A 20103-nucleotide genomic window follows, 5' to 3' on the forward strand; every position below is an offset into this window, starting at 1 on the left:
GCCAAAGACTTGGGACCCTGCATCTGCGTTTGAGATCCGGAAGAGGCTCTGGGCTCCTGGAAGGCTTACCGCTGGCTGTTGGGGCCACTTTAGGAGCGAACCAGTGGATAGATGGAAGATCTTTCTCTCTGTAAATCTTTCCAATAAAAACATAAATCTTAAAGAGTTTGGAAGCATGCCAGCTGCCTTTAGAGTAGCTCACCTATTTTAAAGTAAGCAAGCACTTAAAGCTTTAGAGAGAGTTTTCAATGATTCCATTTGTTTCGTAAGTAAAAGTTCAACATTAAAGCAACCCAGGTTGTCTCCAATTGCCCTCATCGGGAACTGGCAGAAACAGCAAGCAAAGGAGAATGGTGACCGGGGAGCCAGAGCTCAAGAAACCCAGAGATCTCCACTAACATCCGGAAAAACAAGAGGAACAGAGATGAAGAGGGAGAGAGGAAAACAAGAGACAGTTCCACCAATGCTGCCCACACGTGCCTCCGTCCTCCTGGCACCACTGGCACACTTCCTTTAGTATGCTGGCTAAGTTCACTAAGTCTTGTGTTGCAAGAATTTTGAAGGCTGCGTTAAGTTGTGTGATACTCAATGTTCACGTAGTTTTTATAGTAAGGACAGGAACAAATGGGATGTTATTAACTTATTCCACTCATACATCTCAACAGAAAGGGATGAGGGATGTGGCAAATTATGGGGGGGGGGGTCTCCTGACATCCCAGTGTCCTATATGGCCGCTGATGTACATCCCTGTTGCCCTACCTCCTTTCAGCTTCCTGTTGATGCTCTGTGGAAGATGGCATATATGTGTCTGTGCCTTTTACCCACGTGGGAGACCCGTATGAAGCCCCTGGCTTTCAGCTTCGGCCTAGGCACTGCCAAGGTGGCCACGTGGGAGGGAAACCAAGGAGGGAGACTTCTATTTCTCCTTCTTTCTGTAAATCTTTCAAAATAATTAAGTGACTCTTTAAAAAAAAAAAAAGCAGTGCTAACTATGGGGTCTTTATTCAGGAGGTCATTTCCTCATCTACTCATTTTGCTACTATTAATGCCCTTTCAAAATACTAACACTTCAGCTTAAGAAAAAAATGTTGCTATAATTGAAGTACTGTGAAATAAAAACAGATGAACCCATCTTCAACAGTAACTAGCAAAGTGATGTCTGTTTTTGTTGAAGCCTGCTCATCATCCTGTTTACTAAGCAAAACGTCAACCAGAAAACGTGGTTATCTTCATCATGAGATTTGGTAACTCTAAAAGGAAGCATGTGTTTGAGACTCAAATTTACAATGTTTCAAGTGACTTTTTCTGTTGTTCTTTTTTAAAATCAAATACCACCAAGAAAGTAAGAGTTAACATGCACTTCAAGCACACCAGCTTCGGGTTCCTTCTTCCAGGAGAGTTTACATAAGCAGACAAACCCTACCGTGTCATACCATACAAACAATTTTAATTGTGTAGTTACAGTCAATAACCACTCCTAATCAGAACATTTCTGCATAAAGAAAATTGTGATACACTTATAAAAACAGCCAGCTGTAACAAAATAGCTGGTGTTTTCATAGCCATAAACTCATAAAAAAGAAATACACCTTTATACAGAAATTTTATACAGATGTAGCTTTAAAATTGATTGTAAACCAAAGGAAGACACATTGCAAACATCAATTGTTTCACATTAATTGCATAATTTTCTAAGGTGATCTATTAGTTTTATTTACCTAAGCTTATTTGCATGATAGTAAAAATTGCATACAACAATAAGAGTGAAGCTTATAGTATGAACTGCTTGGATAACATAGAGCACTTTTTATAGGCAACTGTGTAAAGCACATTTTCTCTATTTAAAACTTTTAAGACACTTTGTTTTACTGCCCATCAAAATACATTTATAAATAGAAAAGAATCAGTATGGTAACAAGAGAAGCAATATTACATTTAACGGAAACTTCTAAAAATTAATTACAACATGATGCGGCAGGATCTACAAATAAATAATGAGGACTAAACTGTGTTTCACATTTTCTGTTTTTTTTTTTTAAAAAAATCATGTAACAATGTGAATGAAAAAATTACAGTGAACTTTTATTTCCAAAATAAAAACAAATTTGAATTACGGCAGTGCCATATAATACAAGGCATTTGTTGGCATATGTCATCTTTCAGCTGCATTCCAGTCTATAGTTCTTCTGTAACATACAATAGAGTAACAAACTCTTTTTTTTTTCCTTTTTTTTTTCAAAATAAGGGGTAAGTTTCCAAAGATCAGTGTGGAGTGTTACAGAAATAATTAAAGGAAAGGAGAGCATAACCACAGAAGTTATAATGCTTGTTTTGAGGCTCCAGAATAATTAAAAAATAAAAAGCGCGGGTCTCATGCTTACGGGGACACACCGTGGTGTGCTCCGTGAACAGATTTTCATACCAAACAATGCTTGATGCTTCACCTGGGGCTGCCAAGCAGTTTGTAATACATTTAGTGCAGTCTGCATTATGCCTGTCCCAACTTTCCTGTTTGTGCAAGTTTCTGAAGATTCACTGGGCAAACAATGACCAACAAAGGTTTTCTGAGAATGCAAGGTGGACTTTTCATCTTGTCAGTAAATAGCGGGGGCGTTGTTGAATGAAAATAATACTGTAATCTCAGTCTTTTAAATCAGCACTAATGTCTGTGTTTCCTTCCACCGACAACTCATCTTCTAGTTTGACTGAAAAAAGGGTGTTAGCATTTTTATCTTGGACACACTCTTCTAAATCCTTAAGCAATTCCTCATCTTTATATTCTGCCACATCCACCTCTAAACCGGAATTATCCTTCAGTTTGCCATGGTGCTTGAGATAATAGCGCTGGTTCTGAAAGAACTTGATGATGGTGTACTTGGGAAGGTCGAGCTGGGCAGACAGGGTCTGGATGGCCTCCTCGTCGGGGTACAGGCCTACGTCTTGGATGAAACTCTGCAGGATTCCCAAGGCTTCCACTGAGATTTTCGTCCGCGGCCGTGTCTTCTGCCGGTTCTCCTCGTCCGACTCGGCAGGTGAGGCCACGGTGGGCTGCCGAGGTGGGAGCCGGGGGCCTGCTGGGGGCTGCTGCTGTGGCTGCGGGGGCGGCGGTGCCGGCTGCTGTGGCTGCTGCTGCTGCTGCTGCAAGAGAAATGAGCAATGAGAGCTCTGCTTTTCCATGTTTCACACAAAGCCATCTAGAACTAGGAAATACATGGTTATGAATCCCACATACAACCTCTTCTTTTGCGGGGACAAAGATTCACCATGAAAAGGCAGGGCAGTTAGAAAACAAGAAGATCCGCCGTGGGCAGGGATGAATTCCTGCAGCTCTGGGGGCCTCCTGTGCTCACTGAGCAGAGATCGCCAGCCATGATGTCGTCAGAAGGATACGCAGCAAAGGCGGATACGCAGCAAAGGCAAAGACGGCAATGCAAACCAGGACGGAAATGACTGACAAAGGTTGATCACGAAGATTGAGCAGCAAAGACGTTTTAGAAAGGTGATGTACAGAGCTGTGAGGACAGAACTTGGAGTGCGACCCCTTAAAACTCAATGGTTCAAACATGGAGCACGGAGAGAGGAAACCCTTCTTTCTGACATTAGCCCGCCTGAGGCCAAGCGGCTTTTGAGAGATTTCTCCCCAAACTACACTAGGTTGCCACCCCAAGTTTTTTTTTCTTAACAAATAAAGGCATAATCAATCATATGATGGTTACTAAATTTTTCTGTCTATAACAAACCCAGATGTGATTTGTTCAAAATTAGTATCCACGCATGTGCTTAATTTCCACTTACCAATGTGGGACACATGAACATGCTATACACTTGATATCCATAATTCTTACCAGCAAACCAGATCGACCTAGTAATAGCAGAGAAGGAGGCTTGTACAGGGCCTAAGCATTTTTGTTTATCCCCTTAAGAAGCAACTTTATTAAAAACAATTTACATTTTCAAACAAGTCATATTTTAATATTAATGTATGTTTCTTTTTTGTTTTCCTAAAATAGTTAAGTTTTTCAGGCTTTTTCCATTATTTTAGGGCCTGCTACCCTCAGGGATTCTCTTTTTTCAATTTGTTTTATCTTTAATAACATGCAGTGATTTTTTTTCCTGGTAGATAGATCACTCCATTATTGTTTTTAGCTACAAGTACATTCTGGAATCCTCCCTCCCCCTACACACATAGTCATCAAGAAATAACGTAGGTGATTATACCAAGATAGGAAATTAAGACTCTGAAAGACCATGGAATTTTCCCTTAAAAGACAAATCTAAGAACATTAAAAGAGAAACAAATCAACGTAACTCGAGTTCAATTACAACCTATTTTCTCAGCAATCAAAGCCTTACGAGTGCCAACAAAGTGCCCAATCTCGTGACTTTTCCATGCCAACGCACAGGAGAGTTCCCTAGTTGGAAGGACGGAAGTAGCTCCCATGGCACGGCAAACCAAGCACATGGCCGAACCTGTTGGCAAGGTGGCCCTTGTCCACGCCCATGTTAGCACTGTTCTTCGCAAGCTGGAAAATCCTGACCAAGGGAGCAGGTTTTATGCCACCCCTCTGCCTCCCTTTCCTGCTGGCACTGGTAACCTGTCCCGCTCACCTGGGGAGCAGCACCGAGCCACGGTGCAGGGGTCGGCAGGCCTGGTAAGAAACCGCCTCTAGACTCTCCTTTGCCAAGGGTGGTGGGAGAGGGGCTCTAAAGGAAAGACAAACAGAAATGACTCACCCCTAACCCACACTCCATCAGGGTATGGGGAGACGCTACAAGGTGAAGGAGGAGCCAGGGAGTACACAGCATTTCGGTTAGGTTTCCCTCCATTCTGTTTTTGGACAGAATCCAGGTATAAAAATTGTGATTCCACAAACTTCCTTTACAGAAACAGCGGCAATTCCTTTCCTCAGGGACAATACGGTGTTAGGAAGAAGGTGGTGTTTCAAAAGTCTGATTTTTTAAAAACATTCACAAAAATCCAAGATCTCGCACAAGAACCCAGTATGAGCTAAGACATACTTGCCTAAACCGCAGTGTAAAAAGGGGATCCTATCACTCCGGGGACGGCAGGCGAGGGAAAGAGGGAGAATGCACAAACTGCAAAAAGTGCGTTAATTTTTCTCTTCTCCTCCCAAGCAAGAAGGCGATGCATTTCTACTGTTCTCTCTAGTTAAAAGGCCTAGGTTTACACTGGTGAGAAAAAGAGAAACATTGACTTCCCTGCTAGGTTTACGGCTTTGTTTGTTGGTGCTGTACGGAACTGGCCAAGGTGAACGAACCTGAATCTGCTCTGTTGGAACGTGGATGATGTGGGGAGGCCTGTCACCATGGTGATGCACTGCGTTGCTCTCCTGTTCGTAAATGGCATCCCGTTCTGGCTGAGGAAGACTGAGGAACCGTCGGATCATGGAGAGGTTCTCCCACAGGGTCCTATTTTCTGGAGAAGGATCTTCTTTCCAGCGTAACAGCTCACACAACCATCCCTTAAGACAAGGGCATAACAGGTTAGTTTGTGTTAGGGGTTCCGCAGGAAGGAGCTGTCATCTCCCACGAGAAGCTAAAAAGGTAAGACTATGTGAATAAACCTTGGTCAAAAACTTCAAAAACTCCAATCTGTGCTACATTTTTTTCTCTTAGCATGCTGAGGAAGGATAACTGTTACCAAGGGGGCAGGCTGATTGAACAGAGGCTCAGATCGAATCATGAAGGAGAGTACTTGTCATGGACTCAGCAATACACAGAACAAAAAAACAGTCTAGGGTGCTTCTTGACTGGTGAGTGACAAGAGAAGATGTCTGAATGGTAGAACAGACTAGATGTTTTTTCCCTAAAAGTATTTCCTAAGCTCATAATCCTTGTATTAAAAGTCAGACTATGTATATATTTGTGTAGGGGAGAGAGGACATGTAGCGCTTGTGTCAGACAAAATCATTGTCCAGTACAAGGTATAATGAGAGTGAGCATGGTAATTCTCCAAAGAATAATCCAGAAAGAGACCTTGCAATCCTGTATTTCCCTCTACCATGTTACAAGTGTTAAGATTTATCAGAACAGAATTTTAACAGGCTTCCCAGGTTAACAGAGAAGAACATGTGCAAAGAACAACAAAACCTAAACCTTTTCTGATGCCTCTCCTGGGATTATCTATCAAGAGCCAAGTAGCCCAACATAGCATGACTGTTGATCCACCATCTCGTGTCTTCATCTCGACTGTCATGCTCTAGACACTAATAAAGGGTAGGTTGTCCACTTTGACCATGTGCCTCCGAGCTACTGTGCAACCTGCTAACAGTTCCCAGTGGTGCTCTGCTCTGCGAGAGTATCGTGGAACCAACTACTTGGAGATGTTGGGCAGGTTCCTTTATTTCCTTACTCATCCCTCCCCTCGGGGTGGTCATCAGTGTTAGGAAATCCCTGATCCCTGCTTCAAAATATAGACAACTCACTCTACCCTTCGGTCTTCCAGAGGTCACCACACCACTCTTCCTGCTGCTCCCTTCTCTATGAAGTTGGATTTGAGTTGAGACCACTTTCTCACTGGACTCTTCCCAATCCCCTCATTTCTTCCAGGATCTCTATCAGATATGCATCTCAGTTCCAGGCTCTGCTTTTGCAGTATCCTAAGACAATGGGGTTTCTTGGGAATTAAGTACTTCAGCCCAACAAGAAAAAAATTTACCCAGTTTATTATATGATTGTTATACTTGGTTGAGAAAGCTTTTATGTTATTAGGGGTGAAAGCAGAGAATAGCACAGGTTTCTTTACCCGATAAAGGCTTCTTCTGAATGCAGTATATAGTCCAAAGAAACACAGGGCGTTTTCCTCAATATTGCTTCTTTCAGAGATTCTCAGGATGAAAAACTGACATATGAACTTCCCAAGGTCCACCTCCTAGCAAATGGCTAACTGTTGCTAATCTCTTGAGATTGAATTTTTCTAGGAGTTTCAACTTTTTTCTCAGCATCTTTTAATTAGACAAATATATATAAAAGGATGGTCTGATATATTCATTCACTGCCACATGATACAAAATCCACAGTTATCAAACAGGCAGTATTCACGCTGGCGAGTACAAGAGCAGGGACTTGGGGCTGCAGCATGCATTGGCATATGTGTGGGCCAAGTTACACTGCAATACCCACCAGTTCACATGAGGGTCAGGAGTGGACCAGGCCAGGCTAGAACAGGCTGCTGAACCCACCAGCAAGAGCTCAGACCGGGTCACAGTATTCTCTGACACAAGTAAGACCAAGGGCTGGGTGCAGGTTTGGTAGGGGAACTTCAGGGACTCCCTTGCTGGACCACTGCTTCCACTGGTGAGTGTGAGAGCTAGGACTGGAGGCAGGCTGGTCTGGGGGCAAGCCAGGCTGGGCTAGGCTGCTGTACTCTTTGGTGCACATGAGAGCCAGATGGGATAAACCAGGCTAGTCTGTAGTACATGCTGCCTCCAAGGCTGGGTGCGAACCTTTGAGGGGTTACTGGGTGTCACTCCTAAAAGTTAGGCATCTGCTGGTGTATACCATGGGCTAGGCTGCAGTACCCATCAGCTCATGAGTGATGGGGCTGGGGGTAGAACTGGCCAGGCAGCTGCATCTATGGGTATGTGCATTGGCTGGTGTAGGTGACAGATCAGATTGTACCAGATCCTGCACTGGCTGGTGCACACAAAAATAAAGTTTGAGGTCAGTCCAGGTGATGTTTCTTAAGAGTATTCCCCCAACAAAATAGCAGGACTCAAATCCTGGCCATAGGAAAAAAAAATCATAATATATGTGGTAAAGCCTTACAGTGCATGGGTTGGGACTTGGTCTCCCCCGTTGCTGATGCCTGTGCAATGGTCAGCATGATGGCCACCTCGTCTAGGCCAGCAGAGGATTCTGAGCACCTCATCAGAGGATGAAAAGCTTAACTAAAGGTTGGACTACTCTCTTGGTCAAGCTTTGCAACATGTTCCAGGGACTGTGGATGCACTAAGGTGGACTTGGTCAGCCAACAGACCTTGGAAGGATTTTCTTGGCCTTGGTGCCACAAAGCTGAGGATGTCTCATAATCATCGAAATCACTCAAGGAATACTCAGCACACTGCCCCCACATCCTCAGGTGATGTAGTCTGAGAGCAAGAAATGGCCCCTTTCCCCACTGTGGACACAGAAGAAAAAAACTGAAACATGTATTCCATCTACCTTTCTCCATAACTCAACCCTTCCCACACTTATTGGGGATGGGGGGAACCAAATATAGTTAATCCACCTGTTAACTATGTAAGCAACATTAAAAAAAAAAAAAGACAAGCAGTAAAATGAAAACTTAGGTCAAGCGACGTTAGCTAAAGAGAAAATCACGATCGCAAATAATCAACGAGAATCTTCTAAGCATGACGCATCCATGCTTATCTTCAGAAAATAACCTGACAGAGGTCAGCTCCAGAACAACTAAGCGTAAGTGTTCAGACTCACACTTACGGTGCCGTGGAGACGTTTAGTTTTTTTTTTTCCTTTTACAACTAAATATTTACTACCTGGATTAAACCATGGAAGTGTCGTATGTATTTCCTTTATCTAAGTTACTCTGTTCTAGCACTTTCACTCTGTTTCCTTACTGAATGGGTGTTAGGCAGGGATCTTTCTGTAAGCCGGGATACGGGATTAGTGACTGCCACCCTGCCTGACCTTTTCTGTTTCTTTCAGCAGTCAGGATTGAGAAGGCTCCTATGTCTCAACACAGCAAAGCATATAATTGTATCTATTTTTCAAGAGAAGTCAGAAGGTTCATAAACCACAGAGAATTTGTTTCAACTTGTCTGGTATTCTATGGCAAAAAGTACTAAACAGTAAACATCTACAAATTAAAAAAAATGCTTGTAACTAAAAATTGCTAAAATGTTAAATTAAGAATAATTTATGGAAGAAAAGCTTGGAGAGAGCTGAAAAATTCCCAGTGATTTTTCACATCCTTTAGAAACTTTTTAAAGTAATGCAGATCTGCTGCTGGGTATACATATATGTGAAAAAAACATGTGGATCACAGATGTTCTTTGAAAAAGAAAATCATTAGTTCTTTTAAAACGGCTAATAATGATAGCTAATTCTCAAACAATCACATTCATGCTGGTTTAACAAATATTTCAGAAAAAGAGCCCTAACTCGTTCAACAAATATTTTGCTTGTATTCTCGTTTCTGTGTCTCCATACTTAGGAGACAGATTCTTACTTTTATTAATTGCCCATGACTAACATAACATTTCCAGTAGTTAGCTATTAACCTCTGCCCTTAAATAATACTTCTAATTCCTTATCTAAAAATAACTGGATGAATTTTAAGTTGAAGCATGTCTCCGCTAGTCTCGCAAGAGAAATGACTGACTTCAAGAGACTGAAATCAGATACTTCCTAGAAAAACATTTGAGCATGCGTCTGGGGACTGTTAGTTCCACCAGGGCACTCCAAAAACAAGGCGTGTGGATGTGCGTGTGTGTGAATCTATTTTTTGAAGTATATCTTTCTTAAGCATAACCAACGACAGACATTTGTACGTGTTTGTTCTTCGTCGGTGTAGAAGCAGACTGGCACTCTCAACCAACACTGGCAGAAGTAACGCTTACCCTGCTATTACTACTTTCATACCTTGGAGTAGTTTGCCTACTTCAAATCCAATCAATCGTGACTCTATTAATGCTGACAGCAATCCGACCTGTTTCACAGAGGATGACTGAGGAAGCCGAGTGCTTTCTAATTTCTCGATGCCTTTTTTTCTAGGTCAGTTTGCACAAGTGCTATTGTCACAGCAAGTGAACTTGGAATGCAATAAACAGTGCGTCAGAATACAGGCAATATTTAACAAATAAAAATAATCATTCCCCAAAGTACTGCACTGGTTTTTAAATGACAATGGTATAGATTTACTTCAAATGAAAGATGGGGGATGAAAGGCAGTGCTGGTTTTTTTTTTCCTTTTTCCAAATGTGAATGAACATAATTACATCTCAGAGAGAAGGATATGCGACTTGATTTACTGTTAAGACTACAGGCAGAAGTAGGGACTTCCTCTCAAAATTAAATTGATCGCAATTGTTTTGAACAGGAGAAAAGACAGGGAAGTAAGAATCCTGAGACCAATGCATTCTCAGAAAACTAAAATGGTACTAGGAATAATCTAAACTTTAAATGTAGTAAATTCGCCAACCAACATGACGCTGCATATAAAGAGGGCAAAATATAAACAGTGGCCACATGTAAATAACATTAGTAAAACTTTCAGGATGTTACTACTTTTCAAACCGACAAAGTTTAATTTGACACCTTCTGTTCTAAACCCTTTGTTTCTATTCAAAATCACGCCTTGAGCTGTTGCTATCAATCACAGCATTCCCCCTATTACTTAAAAAAACTGGCATGGACCCTGAATAAGCTGAAAATGCCATGCAGATGAATTCTGGGATAATATGTTCAAACCTGTTATATACAACACAAATCCTGTAAAGTTATGTATTGTAAACCTACATTTTATGAGAACTAAAAGTCTTAAATCCATCTGCCACAAAGGAAATACTGTTATGTACTTTATAGTAACCAAGAACCATCTGCAAATGTCTTGCTACCGTAAGCAAGAAAACAGTGCAAAAGACGCTAAACCTAAGAAGGAAATAAATAACATCGCTTTCACTGGTTCTGGTTAGAGATCTATTAAAGAAATGTAAAATTGGGAGGAAAAAAAAAAAGAGCCAAAGAGAAAATACAGAATGCCTGCCAAACCAGCACGGCAAAAAAGCAAAACAAACTCAATGACAACACAATGGCAATTTATTATGGTCCATGAAACACATGACTGTATGCTCATTTTAAAGGAAAAATTAGCAGTTCTAAACTCAATATTCTACTGCTGTGCTTTACTGACACGATCTTGTTGTACCACACTCAAATACAAATCCTGGCACCTTCCTCTCTCAGCTGCTAATTTCCACCAAACGATATCTCTGATTTCACTCGGCTCTTTTAGAACAGTCAATTCACTTCTAACATCTCCATGAAAAGGGGGCGCAGCGCATGGATTTTAATGGAATTATTGTACCTGTAAGGGCCTGGTCTCTGTGACTTTTTTTTGAGTGTATTTAATACAACAGACCTCAGCATTCTCTGAGAAAAAAAAGCAATTCAATACAATATGCATATATTACCAGTATGTACATATACATTTTAAAACTTAGAGTTATAAAAAGGAAAATGGCAATCCTGGTTGCGACTAAGAGGGAAAAACACATTTTAAAAAATAGGATGGTAATTGGAGTTCTAAAAAGCACAACATTTTATAGTCTCTATTTATTCCCTTTCACCCTCATCTTTTATGTGTTATTTGCGGGAGTATTTTGTTCTAATCTCTGGGGCATGGAGTACAATAATATATGATATTAAAAGAAATCAATCTAAATAGGAAAGTATTTGATACAAACATTTTAGTGGAAAGCATGAATTACATTTTAGCAAGTAGTAGGAATAAGAATTAAGTACATAATCCATTAAATTGTACTTCTAACAAAAAATTCGGCATTGTAGACTAAACTACATGAGGCATTTTGAATGAGTACATTTTCAACAACAACTAACTATAAAGCCAGCAATTTATCATTCAGCAAATAATTTTCTACTTTTAAAAGAATCTGTAAGTGTTACTTATGCTAATGAAGACAGTTTTTAATCTGCCCACAAACATGCTAATAGAGGGCAATTTTTTTTTTATTTACAAAGCTGTCGGCACTCAAGGGTAATTTCATATCAGTGTTCTGTAAGCTGAGGGAAAATGGGTTATAATTGTCAGCTACTGATTCCTTCACCTTTCGTATAAAGGTTTAAAGATATCACAAAAGATGCAAAGTGACTAATGATGTTTTAAACCACCCCTTCAACATCACAGAAGGATCTCATTTTCACATCTTTCTGCTTTATGTACAGCCTGCTTCAAACGAGTGCTTAGATATACTTTTCTTTTTTTTTTTTTTGGTGAAGATACTGTGGGGGACACTTGGGACAAAGATGCCAAAAACCTAATGGAGGAAGCACCCCAGTTCTGGCCATGAGGCTTGATGCTTTCTTCAGGTACCAAACTCCAGCCGCTTTTCAAAAACAATCATAACCCTTTGAACGGTGAGAAACACAACAGTGGCAAAGCAACACTGAAGGCACTTTAAATTATTTACTAGGTTAAAAGGGTGAAATGATACTTTAAATACATCAAACTTCATCATTTAGGTCATTTTTTGGTGGCAAAGTGGAATTGATCTTTCCAAATGCTTAAAATTAACTATTTTCCAGAAGGCCATTATTTGATTAAAGGCATTAAAGTTGAGGGCAAAAAGTGATGTACTTTCTCTTTTTCCTCATTTAAATCATCACATAATTTAATAGAAACCATCCCATCATGTCCTGTAATAAAAACGCTTAAGATGCTGTTCTTTACCTAACATATTAACCTTTAGATGTTATGAAATTCTTTAGGAGAACCTTTGCTAAAGCAGATTATTCTAGAACGTAATGAGAGGCCCCCACCATTAACATTAATAAAGACACATGTGTCTCCTCTACGGAATTAGTCGAAGATGCATTCGTCTTTCTTTCCAGTTTAGTAACATGTATTTCGTATAGAGGATCTCAGCAGGCACTTCCTGTTAACATTGGTCTAAGGAAAACATGAGAAATAAACATGAAAACAGACATAGCAGTAACTGTATTTCCCATTTTAAAAGTAGCATTTTTACAACCATTTTATTCCAAGATTGGTTTTACAAAGGAACATATTTCAAAAGACAAATATGAGAATGTATTCCCCCAAATATTTATTTTTAAAGTGTGGTTTCTGACACTTTGTTTGCTGAAAGGCAAAGAGAATACGTAGTAATCTTTTGTTTTAAAAATTCCTATTTTTAAACTCATCAACTGTTACTTCTTAAAAACTCCCTTCAAATCCTGCAGTTTATTTAAGAACATCAAAAAATTTTTCCCCAGAATTTATGGATTTTCATACTGTGAGTAGGAGGACACAAAACGGCTATCCAGAAATTTCTCATCAGTAAATTTTACCACTTTGTCATTAAGAGTTTGGATACTTGTAGCAGAGCTCCTTACATCTGTAAATAGCCAAAGAAGTTATATTTATGCCACTTGTGTAAAAGTTTTAAGACTTAGTGAGTTTAGAGGGAATACTTAGAATCACTAGTACATGATGTTTCTCAATTTTGCTTAAAATTTAATCAGATAAAGTCATTTGTTCTCTACTTTTTTTACGTTCACTTCTGCTCTGCTTTCTTCAGGACACTGACTCTATGGCACAAGGAGGGTGGTTTTTCTATTGCTACAAATTGGTTTATTCCATAACAAGATTATCACATGACCAACCAATCCAGAGTAGAGAAAACTGGTTCTTCCTGAAGAACACTGTCAGGCAAGGAACCTCACATTAAAAAACACTTTCAGGGGAATTTGACAAGGTGAAGAAACAGGAAGATAAAATTATAAAATTCTAGACAACATAGTGAAGTGTCAAGCAAGTGGATAATTTAATTCAACTGAAATACAGAATTTTGAATGAAACTTTGGATTTTAAAACATTTGGAAAACAAAGCTTGCTTTTTCACACTCAAGTTTTTTGAGCCTATTTAGTGGATAATTTCTTTCAAGCTGAAACAAAATCCAATTGTGGCCCAGATGACTGACGTTTGAAGAGATTCTTAAAAACAATGTCTTGCTGCTCTTCTTCCCCCGGACCGACATATATTTTTGATACTACATAAATATCAGTGATTAACATTTATGCACTTTGCCTTCAAGTCCTAAATATTAATTTCCTCACTTGTCATAGTTGGTATCATTAAAAAAAAAGCAACACACACAAAATCCAACCTTCCCGGCCTCATGCCATCAGGTGCATCAGCACTAGCCTGTACCTCCCTGGTGAGGAACAGTCTCTCCACTGCCAGTCACGGAGGGGCCAGAACGGGGGCACCTCCTCCTGGAACGACCCTCTCAGACACCACACACTCCAACTACCGCCGTGAGCAAGTGTTTTGATTTCAGAACAAAAATGCTTTTGGGTAACCATTCCTTTTCCTCTCGTGACTTGGGGTGAACAGCACAGCCATGATGATTACAGCTTTGCTGAAGAACAGTAAGCCACTGTTCTCACACAGAAGTCAAGTGATTCCTACAGAAAGCAAACTGATTTGGTGTTTAATTCCGTCTATGCAAGCTTCTAATAGGTAAATAAACAACTGTACGTTTTCTTGAATCCCATGAACTAGCTTAGAAACAGCCTTGGCAAAGGCATCAGGGGATGGAATCTAGCATTCGTTTTCCACTTTCAAGCTGTCCAGTTATTCTATTAGTCAACAATATTAGTCAAAATTAGTCCAGTTATTCTATTAGTCAAAAACCCCTCCAATGGCTTCCCAATATGGAGAAGAAGCTAAACTTTCCAGAGCCGTATTGTCACTCAACGTCCTAATTCACTGGACTTTTCATGAGCTACTGCCCAACACTGCTTGGATTCAATTCTCCATTCATCATATATTTTTAACAAGAAAGCTTTTTCCTCCTTTTTTCCTACCCATCCAAATTCTTTTAAGTATGGTCAAAGTCCTCTGTATATCAACAAAGGGTCTTACCATGCATGGGCATTTCTGTATGTGAACTTAAGCAAATGACATTTCCAAGCCTCAGATTTCCATTGTATGAGGCCTAGGTGACAACGGTGTTCACTCTCACAGGACACACTGACGTTAATGAAACACCCCGAGCCCTACACTTGGTGCGTAACTACCAAAGGCATTCCAAAATACTCTAAATGGCTTATGCTCTGTTTGGAAAGACCTGACATTCAAAAAGGACTAAGCAAAAGGAAGCATGTGAGGCAAGGCACTGATGAGCAGGCAGGAAGAGAAGAGGGCCAGGGTAGTTCAAACAAGTCCTCACTGGTGTTGGACAGGCTTTGAGAACTGAGGAGAATTTAACTGGAGGGAGAGAAATGAATAGAAGAGCTGAGTGCTGGGGAAAAAATGGTACAGCAGCTACTTTTGAATTGATTATGCCTAACATCTCTCTTTTGCTATTGCTAACTCCTTACCATAGTTTCTTGAGAATACAACTGTTGCTGTGATCTCATCACTTTATACCGTACTTTGCGAGATCTATTTATTAAGCCCAATCTATTCCAAGACTTATTTCTGATTTGAATAGGTTCTCCATCACTCATCAGTCCTGTAACCCCGGGCAGGCTATGCAAGTTTTCTGGCCCTCAACTGTCTCCTCTACAAAATGGGATCTAATTTTACCACCTAATTCACTGTACCAAGAGAATTAAATACGATAATTCATGGAGGGGCTTGGCATACAGTATAACAGTATGATGAATGTTAGCTATTATTATGTTTATTATTGTTGTCATTATCATACTTGCTTCATTCCAAATGGATCTAAATATATAAGAGTTAATGAATATAATTCAGTTGTCACATTCCAATCTGAATTCAGTATACTGCTCTCCAACCAGGTTCATCTACTAAATACTTAGCTCAATTAACAGCATAACTACCAACCCAATCACCAAAGCTGCAAGGCTGCTGTGTCAAAGTATAAACTGGTAACTTCATGCAGGACAATGAGGAACATACAGGTAAATACCTAACAATAAACATTTTGTTCCAAAGATTTCACTTCAAAGGTGATCTTAATAAGATGATACATTAAAGATGTGTATAGCTTTAACTGAAAAAGTGCTTATGTTGGCACCATTTGCAATAGAACTGGAATATAACCTGAATATAACTTAAACACTTCTATACACAATTATATGGTCTGTATACTACTAAAGTGAGCCTAACACATAAGTGCATGCATACATACACAAGAAACTCTTCAAAAGGTTCATATAAAATGAGCATTACGAAAAAACTATGCATGGATTTCAAAGATGTTCTTATCAAAATAAGCTTGTCTTTTGATTCAATTTCTTCATGAACCCTCTAAAGTACTGATATATTTATATACAGAGATACATATGAATAAGCCAAAATATTAAAGCTGTTTCTCTCCAGATTGAGATTATGAATATTTTTATATTCCTTATATTTTCTCATTTTTGTCTACAATGGCTTTGTACTGCTTTTGTAATTAAAAAATACACATAGCCAATGATTAAAACCTAATTTATCTTATCTGCTTCCTCCATAACCAAACCATCATGGATTTCTGTTCATTCTACTCCCTTAGAATCTCTTGAATTTGATCCTTCTTTCTATTCCTATCACTCAAGTTCAGTTCTTCAATATTTCTTACATAAGCTAATGTTAATCAGGTTTTTCATGATAGTTATCGAACTCTGCTGTTCAGCTCCCTTCTAACATGCTTAGGAAAGTAGCAGAAGATGGCCCAAGTGCCTGGGCTCCTGGATATGTGTGGAACTCCTGGACAAAGGTCCTGGCATTGGCCATTGTGGAAATTTGGAGAGTGAACAAGCTGATGGAAGATTCTCTTATTATCACTCTATCACCCCTCCTCCTCTCTCTCTAATTCTACCTGTCAAATAAATAAAACTAAATCTTCAAGAAATTTTTACCAAGCTGGTTAATATCCATAACATGCTATACACATAAATTAAAAATGAGTTATTTTTAGGAAACAATTTACCTGAGAGGTAGCAAATGTATTACCTGATTGGCTACACCAAGCGTTTCTGCAACTGCATTTTTAGTTATTTATGTAAAAGTTTCAGAAACAGTGCAGATATTTCCTAAAAGGAACTATTCTCCCCACTTTGCATATTTAGGGGCTTGGAATTAAAAATTTAAATCTTCCCCTCTATGATGTTCTAGGAGAAATAACAAAGACTTTCTGAAACCAGGGGAAGGCAATTAGGGATTGTAAAAGTTATGGGAATCCTATCCTAAGAGGAACAATCAAGCAGGGTCGTGACAGATTCCCTACTTGCTTGTGATTTTGCTGGTAAAACAACACCCATTCTGTGGTCAAAACCATATCATTTTATCCATTATGTAAACCTGCTAATCAGAATTTGGCTTAATCTTAGAAGCCCAAATCTTGTTGAGTCATAAGTAGGCATTGGAAGAAAGCGTTAATATTTCTAGAAGCATCACGTGGATTCCAAGTGCCAAGGGTTGGATTACAATTTCACCAATGAAAACGCAGGCTTTGGGAAGGCTGGGCTTCTGCGCAGGCTGTCTCAGTTACTCTTCGTACTACAGATTGCGTTTGATGTCTGGGGAAAGCAAGCTCCCAAGGGGTCCAGTGGGAGGAGAAGAGCAGGAGTACTGTGTGACCCTACTCTGTCCCAGGGTGGTTCCTTCAGAGACCTACCGGCTTTTGTGAGAACACCAGGAGTTGATGACATCTGCTCCTAAGTCTCTCCATCCTCCCACAAATAATTACTGAAACCTATATAGGAAGCTAGCTACAACGCAAATGGAGACAGAGATGTGAAAGTCGCAACAGCAATTCATTTCTTGCAGCACTTTTGGTCCAATAAGGTAAGAATCACTTAAGGTTCATATTTAAGTTGATATTAAAGGTAAAGTTCAACTGGTAAAGAATTTGTACTCCATAAGCAAAGGCACGGTTTCACAGTCCAGCACTATACATGAATCTATGAAGGTTGAGAAGGCCACCCACAAAGTTTCTGCTTTGGTTGTTTTATATATTATTATAATCCCTGCTTAAATGCCTTACAGCAGGAGTGGGGTACATTTTTTTCCGCCAAGGTTCATTTGGATATTTATAAAATCATTCTGTAGACCCTCAGCAGGGTCAGACCAAATAATTTCACGGGTCTGATCCAGTCCATGGCCATACATTCCTCACCTCGACTTTAGGGTAAAGGATAAGCACTTTAAAAATAAAATAATTTTAAGATTTTCCAGTAAAACTTAAGGATTTCTTCACTGATATTTTAAAGTATAATCCCTCCATTGCAGTCCAATTATTTTATCTAAATTACATCATCTCTCCAGAGCCACAGAACCTTCTAGTAGTCTGGTGGAACTCATGGATGCCTTTTCAGAATGATGTTTTATGCCTGAAATATAGTAGATAATATTACAAGGAAAACCAATTACACTGAAATGTAGCTATCAGCAATTGGTGAAAGAATAATGTATGTGCGTTATTAACACACTTAATAGCAAGATTTAGTAACAGAACCAGTGCTATTAGACTTCTACAGTGACAAGCAAAACTGATTTTTAAGGTTTATGTAACAACTGCGATATGAGAAGCTAATTTTTATTAGTGTCAATTGCAGTTCAGGAAGGAGAAACCTGATTTGCTGTTTGGAAACAGATCATACAAGAAGAGGGCCTAGCGCGATGGCTCGGTGCTAAATCCTCACCTGGCACATGCTAGGATCCTATTTGGACACCAGCTTGTGTCCCAGCTGTTGCACTTCCCATCCGGCTCCCTGTTTGTGGCCTGGGAAAGCAGTCGAAGATGGCCCAAAGCCTTGGGACCTTGTACCCGCATAGGAAACCCAGAAGAGGCTCCTGGCTGCTGGCTTCAGATTGGCTCAGCTATGGCAGCTGCAGCCACTCGGGGAGTGAACCAGTGGATGGAAGATCTCTTTGTCTCTCCTTCTCTCTGTAAAATCTGCCTTTCCAATAAAAATAAATAAATCTTAAAAAAAAAAAAAGTTGGGACCACAACCATGTCATAGCAAGCTAATGGCTGAGTTCCCGCTGTTCCACTTCTGGTCCAACTCTCTGCCGATAGCCTGGGAAAGCAGCGTAAGATGGTCCAGGTGCTTGGGTCCTTACTCCTGGTTTTGGACTGGCTCAGCTGTGGTGCTGCAGTCACTTTGGGAGTGAACCAGTAAATGAAGATTTCTCCATCTTTCTGTCTCTCCCCTCTCTCTGTAACTCTGCCTTTCAGATAAAACAAATAATTCAAAACAAAACAAAAAACACCTAAAAGGGCATGCTTCTTTGAGTGTGCATATATCATCACATATACCAAATGCACATAAACATTAACCACTTTTCTAGAACTATTTCAAATAAGGCTTTGTTGACAGAATAACCTGGCATTTCTGACTTGATGAAACAAATTTCCTTATCATAATTATCAATAAAGATTCTGTCCTACCAGAGATGGGTTAGAGAAAAAGTTAACCACTAGGACAATGCCTAGATGTGTCCTGAGCAGTCCCAGGATCCCATCAGAGATATTTCAGTACCACCCCTGTTGCAGTATGTGTAGTAAGATAAGAACGGGGAGGGTAGGAGCAGATCAGAAGGTTCCCAGCCCACCCAAACCTCAGGTCAATCAAAATAGGAGACATTTATCTGACTTGCTTTTTGCAATTCTAGATGTCACTTATAAAACAATGGTTCTATGACTTAAATTTTTTGACTGACAATTGCATTAGCACATATATACCTATTTTCTGATTCTGGATTAAAATGGGTTTGTGACCTTTAAATAAAGCACTCCCATTCTGATTTGGCTAATACCATGCCATTCAAAACTCAGAAATTAAACACAAAATTTACTTGTTGATACTCACACAGAGTATCTTGTGAGAAATTTTCCCAAAGACAAACAGATTTCTCAGACAGAAGGGTTGCAGGGAAGATCCAAGGTGGAGGCCGGGTAAGAAGTAAGACAGTAGCATGAGCATTTGCTATAATGTAGTGGGTGGAGATAGGGCAGTGGCTAGCTCAATAATGGAAAACAGCAGTTATCAAATACTGGAGCTTGCTCTTCTTACCACTTCAGAGAGAGAAAACTGCTACTAAAGCATTTGCCTTTCATGATAAAGAACAAGTCAGTGGGCAGCTAGCCAGACGAAGGATGAAAGGAGGAAAATAGGAAAGATGGTAAGGAGAGAATACAGGTAGAAAATAACAGCATATACTCATTTTATTAGTTCATATTATGTATAGCTCAATGCTAAATATATCCATCCAGTAATACAAACTTCTATCTGGAAATTAACCTTGATGGGTAGGACTGAGTCCTCATGGTTATCCAGGATCTAAATTAGTTAGTCTCTTTAATCAAAATACTAAAAGAAAGCCAGTACTCACTAGGTTATTACCCTTCCCCCAAACT

At 39.7% G+C, this 20103-nt stretch overlaps 1 protein-coding gene across 6 annotated transcripts in view; it reads right to left on the bottom strand.

Moving 5' to 3' along the window:
• Nucleotides 1-1427: 1427 nt before the first annotated feature.
• The window catches only part of SATB1 (SATB homeobox 1), a 95239-nt gene continuing 76563 nt past the window's right edge, over nucleotides 1428-20103 (bottom strand). For 3 of the 6 annotated variants that reach the window (XM_058657041.1, XM_058657040.1, XM_058657042.1), the window contains 2 exons: nucleotides 5280-5483; nucleotides 1428-3138 (listed from right to left, as the gene is read on the bottom strand). In XM_058657041.1, coding sequence (XP_058513024.1) covers nucleotides 2641-3138; nucleotides 5280-5483 — 702 coding nt within the window. In that variant the 3' untranslated portion in view covers nucleotides 1428-2640. Of the gene's footprint in view, nucleotides 3169-4469; nucleotides 4705-5279; nucleotides 5484-20103 lie in introns of those variants that run through there. The other 3 variants (XM_058657043.1, XM_058657044.1, XM_004588300.4) reach the window with 2 other exon arrangements.

This window comes from Ochotona princeps, chromosome 30, assembly GCF_030435755.1.
Source record: "Ochotona princeps isolate mOchPri1 chromosome 30, mOchPri1.hap1, whole genome shotgun sequence".
Classification (NCBI taxonomy): domain Eukaryota; kingdom Metazoa; phylum Chordata; class Mammalia; order Lagomorpha; family Ochotonidae; genus Ochotona; species Ochotona princeps.